We start from the raw sequence: 7,875 nt of genomic DNA on the forward strand, positions 1-7,875 counted from the left end.
ACTTCAGCTTAAACTAACTTTGCGACTCACTAACTAAATATTTTTATACATTTAAATAATCAACAAAATTTGTTGGCGCTTATCGCGAAACTCTTTATTATTTTTTATTATATTTTTTGAAAGCTTTCAGCTTGTGAGGCAAATATTAAGTTTTGTAAATTACCCGAACAGAGTGATCTCATTGAACCCAACGTCATATATTCATTTTTCACTGTACACACAACACAAACAATTCCAGAGAAATTTTTTGATAATATAGCGCCTATTGTTCGACCCACTCGGTCTACGGCAAAGCTCGCTTGGATGCGATTTCCGTTGTCATTTGAATTTAGTCGCGTCTTGTGTCTCGTTCCGTGCGGACGTATTTAATTGTGATCTGCCTCCCCCTGTCCACACATCTGTTGCTCTCGCCTTTGCTCTGTGCCGCTCTCCAACTCTACAACAATGCGCTCTCTGTGGCTCGGACTAGCAGCGTTGACTCTGCTGCTCTCAGAGCTGCCGTCGAACGCTGCGGCTGCTCCACATCTCATTTGCTATTACGACTCGGCTGGTTATGAGCGACAAGGTATGCATATACATACACTTATTAGAAGCTGCTCTCCACATATCGCTATCTTCGGGTTGCTCGCTCTCTCTCTCTCTGTTAGGCCTCGCTCAGTTCACACTCACCGATATGGAGCTGGCACTGCAGTTTTGCACTCACGTGATATATGGCTATGCTGGCATCAATCCAGACACCTATGAAATGAAAAGTCTAAATCAACCGCTCGACTTTGAGCGTCGTCATTTTGCCCAAATAACGGCACTTAAGGACAAATATCCATATATTAAATTTCTGTTAAGTGTAGGCGGTGATCGTGATCTGGAAGATGATAAATATGTTAGGCTGCTGGAGGCTGGCGCCCAGGCCCAAACACGCTTTATCAACTCGGCTAGAGATGTCGTCCGTCGCTTCAATTTCGATGGCCTGGATCTGGCCTTCCAGCTGCCACGCAATAAGCCGCGAAAGCATCACTCCGATGCCGGCATGGCCTGGAAAAGCTTTAAGAAGTTTTTCACCGGAGACTTCATTGTGGACCCCAATGCTGAAGCGCACAAGGGACAGATGACCAATTTGATAAAGGATCTGAATAGTGCACTGAAGGCCAACGATCTACTGCTCAGTCTTACGGTTCTACCCAACGTTAACTCCAGCTGTAAGTTTGTTAACAATCGCGATCAGTCGTTCGACCTGTAAAGACGTGAATTCGAACAGCCTTCGCTTAAGCTCTACTGCTGCAGAGTTCTAAAAATAGAACTTTGCGGTGCATTCTTCAACGCAACAGCAACAAAAACCGCACACGCAGCGTTTTCTTATCGCTTGCTTCCGCGTAACTCAATTGCTTTAATTGCAATTTACGAAATTTCGTCGCTTGGCGCGAGTGCGCCTGCACTCAAAAGCACAATCCGCGATGACATCTAATGTCAATAACCTCGCTACAGCTGTAAAGGTAAATGCAGAAATGCAAGCCCAGCTTAACGTTGTGATGGCAAATAGGCAAGCCTCCATCATGCCAATAAACTCAAAAATAGATATCGCCTCCGTGCAAGGCATCACTAACAACAAAAACACGAAACGTAAACAGCCAAATTCACCAAAAACCATCAAGAAAAGGCTCATCTTCGACGAACCAAGCACCAGCAATGCAGCATTAATATCAGAAAATCGATTTTCACTGCTCGTAGAAGAAGATGAAGACTACAGCGAATCACCTGTAGCTCCAGAAGCCCCAGTATTGACCGACCAGCAAACTACACCGAAACCTCGTCCGCCCCCCATATGGTGTCCAAACATCAAGTCTGTGGCCCTACTTCAACAGATAATAGATAAAGTAATTGATGCTAAATCATACGTAATTAAGCCAAAGAAGAATAACATAGGTGTATTAACCCAATGCAGTGAGGACTATCGCAGAGTTATAGACCACTTTACTAAGCTGGAATTGGAGTTCCACTGCTACCAGCTTAAGGAGGACAAACCATATAGAGTCGTGTTCAAAGGGCTTCACTCCAGCACTGATACAACACTAATTAAAAAGGAATTGGAAACCAAAGGCCACACAATTACAAATGTGCACAACCCACTGAGCCGTATGGACAAAACACCGCTAAATATATTTTTTGTTGACGTGGCTCAGGCCCCCAACAACAAAGAAATTTTGGACATTCGAGTTGTCTGCAGGCAACGCTGCACAGTGGAACTGCCAAGAAGATACAACGACCTGACACAATGCCATCGCTGTCAAGAATTTGGACACACACAACGCTACTGCCACAAAGCTCCCAGATGTGTGCGTTGCGCCGGGAAACACGCATCCAAAGACTGCACCCGCGAAAAGGACCAGGCACCAACTTGTGTGCACTGTGAGTTACAGCACCCAGCCAACTATAAGGGCTGCCAAGTATACAAGCGGTTGCGCAAATTGCAATCCCCAGCACAAAAAAGGAGTCCCACACAAACACCGTCTACGGGTCCGAGTACTGCTTCCGAAATTACAAGGCCCCGGAGCATTACCCAAGCCACGAGCTTTGCAACGCCTATTAGTGGTGTTTCTTACGCACAGGCCGCTAGAGGTGGACCGTCAAATAAGAATACCACAAGTGACACTTTGTTCACTGAAATGCTTCAGCAACAACAACGTCAGTTTGACGCAATTAATGCCGAGCTCAAAGCGATGCGAGAAGTACAATCCCAACAAGCAACCATGCTAAACAGTTTAATGGCCATCATAACCAAGCTTGCCTACAAATAATGGCTTTACGTGTGGGTATCTGGAACGCCAATGGCCTGAGAAACAAGACTCAGGAACTGGCTGCGTTTCTCTCACAAGAAAACATAGATATAATGTTAATAACAGAAACTCATGAGTGCCCCACTACACAAATTTTCGGATACGAACACTATCAGGCTCATGGTGAAGGAGCAAACTGCTTTGGTGGATCCTCAATCCTCATACGAGCAACAATACCGCATACACCTTTACTGCCAATTTGCAACGCAACAATGCAGGTCTCAGCCATCACCCTGCCTACGTCTATTGGAGCGATCGAAGTTGCGTCAATTTATCTTCCGCCAAACACTGGTCTGTGTGATCATCACATGGAACAGGTTCTAGGCCAAAGGTTGAATAAGACCCTCATCGGCGGCGACTGGAATGGATGGCACCCATTTTGGGGAAGCAATAGTGCGAATCGTCGCGGAGAAGTCATATTTGAGGCGATTCAAAACTTACAATTCAGCATATTGGCGACTGGAGCCCCCACCCGTTACCCAATTAATGGACACAGGCCCTCGGCAATCGACTTCGCTGTCTACAAAGGCATCTGTGACCGGCAATTGACCATTGAAGAATCCTTGGACCTATCCTCTGACCACCTGCCACTAATAGTCACAATCCACGCGCAGCCACAGCCCTTGCCCATTAGGAAACAACTACTGCCAGCAGGATCAGATTTAGGAGTCTTTAGGCGCGAGCTCCATTACTCTTTGCACATAGAAATGGAACTTAACACTCCTGAAGACGTGGACTACGCAGCAAACAAACTGCAGGAAGAAATAGTCAAAGCTGCGCACCAAGCCGCCCCACCATCTTGCCAAACAAGACAACAGTCTCCGTACAACATCCCCCTCACCTTGGAGGCCCAACACCTACTAATACACAAAAGATGGGCCAGGAGACGCTGGTTAAGATTACGCACGCCTGATGCCAAATCCATGTACAACGAAGCCACGAGGCATCTTAAAGCTGCTCTCGCCCTGCTTCAAAAGAGGTGTATCAGCGATGCGCTGGTACGAGCTGAATCGCCCACTGACGCAGAGTTTCAATTATGGAAATTTACAAGAAAGCTCAAACGGCAGCCAATACGACGTCATCCCATTCGGAGCATTTCTGGTTCCTGGCACATTGGAGACGAAGCTCAAGCTGAGGCTTTTGCAAACCACCTTCAAGACCAATTCACGCCGGTGATTACCGCAGAGGCCTCAGAAATCGAAGCAACAGAAGACATCGTTCTCTCGCCCCTCCCAGCTGAAGACCAGATAACTGGATGTACAAAAGAAGAGGTTCTTGAACACATCAGAAGAGTGAAGGCAAAAAAATCCCCTGGATATGATCTAATAAACGGCAGAGTCCTTAGAGCACTGCCTGACTCCACCATAGACTACATAACTATGGTGTACAACGCCATGCTCCGCATCCGGCACTTTCCAGCCTGCTGGAAGCGCGCCGTGATTGTGATGATTCCTAAGCCTGGCAAACCCGTGGGAGAAATTGAGTCGTACAGACCAATTAGCCTGTTGCCAGTACTCTCCAAAATATTCGAAAGAATATTTCTGGAACGAGTACTGACACATCTGGGACGCCAGGAGGCCATTCCAAACCATCAGTTTGGCTTCAGGAGACAGCATGGAACACCGGAACAGGTTCACAGAGTTGTGCACCATATCCTTGGAGCCTTTGAAGAAAAGATGTACTGCTCTGCCGTCTTTTTAGACATCAAACAGGCGTTTGATCGAGTTTGGCACCTGGGACTGCTGCAGAAAGTGAGGACCACCCTTCCAGCCCCATTTTTCGCGTTGCTATCCTCATACCTTATTGGAAGAACCTTCCAAGTGTCAAGGGGGCAAACAGTATCCTTGACTAGACCAATTATGGCTGGAGTACCACAGGGTAGTGTTCTAGGCCCAACACTTTATACTTTATTCACAGGAGATATGCCAACTCCCGAGCCAAATATAGGAAGTACAGATGCAGTACTCATAGCGACCTATGCAGATGACACCGCCATCTTATCACGTCACGTATCTGCGCAAGAAGCTTCAGACTCACTACAAAAATATCTGGACTCTTTCGGACGCTGGGCAAAACGGTGGTGTATCACCATTAATGCACAAAAGTCTGTACATACTACCTTCGCCACTAGAAGAGGAGATTGCCCAAGCGTTGCATTGGGGCCCACTATTCCCAAAGCCTCAAAAGTAAAGTACCTTGGTATCACTCTTGACAGAAGGCTGACTTTTAAAGCGCACATAAGTCAAGTAACCTCAAAATGCAAAAGCAAGCTAAAAACCCTCGACTGGATGCTGAGAGCTTCAAGCAAGTTGTCTTACAGCAGCAAGGCCGCCATCTACAAGGCAATAGTTGTCCCAACCTTCGTATATGGTATCTCTCTATGGGGCTCCTCGGCGAAGACTACAAGGAACAAAATTCAGACCCTGCAGAATAAAGCACTACGCAGATGGACTGGAGCCAGCTGGTTTGTAAGAAACTCAGTCTTACATAGGGATTTAGCAATTCCCACAGTTGCTGAACTCATTGGGCGACACAGTTCAAGATACGCGGACAGACTTGCAGCGCATCCTAACCATCTCGCAAGCAACCTGGCTATAAACAACAATAGGCGAAGACTGAAGAGATTGCATCCTCTAGACAATATTAGAACTAATTAAGATAGTAGCTACAAGTGCAGAATAATTGGCATATCTGCCCTCCCATTAGTTAAGGTTTAGAGCTAAATGCGCTATAGAGTCTAAGACAATAAGCTGCAACAAAATAAAGAAATAAAAAAAAAAAAGTTTGTTAGGCTTTCTGATCCACGTCTCAGCTCATTTCATCTACTTCACATCTACAGGGTATTTCGATGCACCTGTTATCGCTGGCAGCGTTGACTTTATTAACCTCGCCACATTCGACTTTGTGACGCCCGCTCGCAATCCCGAAGAGGCGGACTTCTCGGCTCCGCTTTACGAGGCTTTCGGACAGAATCGCCTGCCCCATTACAATGTCAACTTTCAGATGGAGCATTGGCTGCTGCAACGTGTGCCGGCGAGCAAACTGAACATTGGTGTTGCCAGTTATGGACGTGCCTGGAAGTTAACAGCAGATTCTGGCACCAGTGGACAGCCTGTTCTGCCCGCTGATGGTCCAGCCCATGCGGGTCCACAAACCAAGACAGAAGGACTCCTGAACTGGGCTGAGATATGTCAACTGCTGCCCAATCCTAGCAATGTGAATGCCAAAGGTCACGCTGCTCCCATCAAACGTGTGCCAGATCCCACCAAGCGCTATGGCAGCTACGCCTATCGCGCCGCTGATGAGAACGGCCTCTATGGGCTGTGGACCAGCTACGATGATCCAGACACAGCTGCCAGCAAGGCACAGTACGTGCGCTCCAAGAATCTCGGTGGCATTGCCTTGTTCGACCTGACACAGGATGACTTCCGAGGTCAGTGTACCGGTGATCGCTTCCCCATGCTGCGCGCCATCAAGTACCGACTACTCTAATGCTGCTGCATATATAAACATATCAAGTAGCCGTTTTACCAAATGATCGAATTGCAAATTGTGTCGCTGGCTACCGAGGCCAGCCGTCTGTCAGTTCTCTTTACTAATTAATTACAAAGTTGTAAACTAAAATGCGCCGCAAATTATTTCATTAGCCTCTGGGCACAACTACTGCTTTTATGTTATAGCATTGTATTTGGACTCGGTCTCGAACGGGCATCGGGCATCGGGCATCGGGGATCGGGGATCTGGGTTAAATTGTCTTTCTGCGCTTTGGATTTCGATGGCACCCAGCAGTGAAACGCCTTTATCTTTTTCGCCTTGCTTCGATCTTGCTCGAATGGTTTTTTCGTCGTTCCCTTTGCTACAGCTTGCTATGCCGTTGAGATTTACAGAGATTTCGGCACATGCCGCGACTCTGCTTGCGCCGGCGCGGCTTGGCAATTGTTATACCCTGTATCGAATGCCCAAAGATGTGTATGCTGTTCTGCGAGCACATAGGAACAACAGCTGGGCACAGGTACATGATATACGCTAGTCAGGCACACTTGACTAAGCTTCTTGTATAATTGGCAAAACGCTTTACAAGCTCTATACGCGCACTCGTTTCTGCTGGCAAGCCTTGTTGGGGCAAGCCATTGGCTGGCTTTTCGCTTTTGTCTACTTACAGAAGCCCAACTCCGCAGTTGGACACCAGCTAATACTGTGTGAGAGAAATCGATTGCTGATCGATGAACAGTTTCGATTTCAGCTGACAACGACACGAATTTAAACAACTAAATTAAGTTATTGTTGCCGTGACAATAAGTTAATGCATTGCACGAGAATAATGTCTACAGCTTATGAGATTATTATTAATCTCGCTCTGCTTATAAATTGACAGAGCATCAATTGTTGGCTGCAGTCAAACAAAATGTTTTCAGATTCGACTCATTGGGCTTCGATCATCTTCAATCTGTGCCCTTACATTCAGACATATATATCGGCAGTTATCAGTTGCATAAAGTTTCTAGTCAATTATTGAATTGATGTTGAAATCGTGTTCTCATTTAGCGCAACGAAACTATAAAATTATTCGCAATTGGCGCAATGCCCTGGCAGAATGCAAAATATGCATTTAGTGGCAATTGATCGTGGCGGCTACTGGCCAGATCTTGATGAAGCTCACACACATGCACACACAGTGAAATAGGTCCTTAGTTAGGGCTGAAAAGTATCTTCGGCATACGAGAGAAAAAATGGAAAAGCAACAACAGAGCCTACAAGTTGTAAACATGGCATTGTTTAGCAAAATCTGTGGCCAACTTTACAGTCTCAGATGCCAGGTTGCTGCTATATGCCATCGAAGGAAAGATCGTGTCTGCTGTTCATAGCTTGGCTCCAACTACCGATTCCCAACTCCCGACGCCCGACGCCCGATGCCAGATTGCAGCCCCCTCGGTAGCTTGTCGCCTTATCTAATTAAGGCACATTGGCGGTAGTGGCGCAACAAGACCTCTGCATGATATTTGCTTTGCGATTATTGGCAGCCTGCGCCCCATGCGAATGACAA

The 7,875-nt window shown here is 46.6% G+C and overlaps 1 protein-coding gene across 1 annotated transcript; it reads left to right on the top strand.

The window, feature by feature from the left end:
* The first annotated feature begins 135 nt into the window (after positions 1 to 135).
* LOC115483294 (chitinase-like protein Idgf3) lies at positions 136 to 6,468 on the top strand. Its single transcript, XM_030224645.1, has 3 exons — positions 136 to 565; positions 648 to 1,196; positions 5,671 to 6,468. The coding sequence occupies exons 1-3, from the start codon at positions 445 to 447 to the stop codon at positions 6,321 to 6,323; spliced, it is 1,323 nt and encodes a 440-aa protein (XP_030080505.1). The 5' UTR covers positions 136 to 444; the 3' UTR covers positions 6,324 to 6,468.
* Positions 6,469 to 7,875: the final 1,407 nt, after the last annotated feature.

This window comes from Drosophila hydei, unplaced genomic scaffold (assembly GCF_003285905.1).
Source record: "Drosophila hydei strain 15085-1641.00,03,60 unplaced genomic scaffold, DhydRS2 tig00008116-arrow-pilon, whole genome shotgun sequence".
NCBI classification, from domain to species: Eukaryota; Metazoa; Arthropoda; class Insecta; order Diptera; family Drosophilidae; genus Drosophila; species Drosophila hydei.

Bases quoted from the DNA above. Each gene is read 5' to 3' on its own strand.
- LOC115483294 (XM_030224645.1), top strand. From the start codon at position 445: ATGCGCTCTCTGTGGCTCGGACTAGCAGCGTTGACTCTGCTGCTCTCA. The intron at 566-647 runs GTATGCATATAC...TCTCTCTGTTAG, and splicing joins GGCTGGTTATGAGCGACAAG to GCCTCGCTCAGTTCACACTC. The intron at 1,197-5,670 runs GTAAGTTTGTTA...TCACATCTACAG, and splicing joins ACCCAACGTTAACTCCAGCT to GGTATTTCGATGCACCTGTT.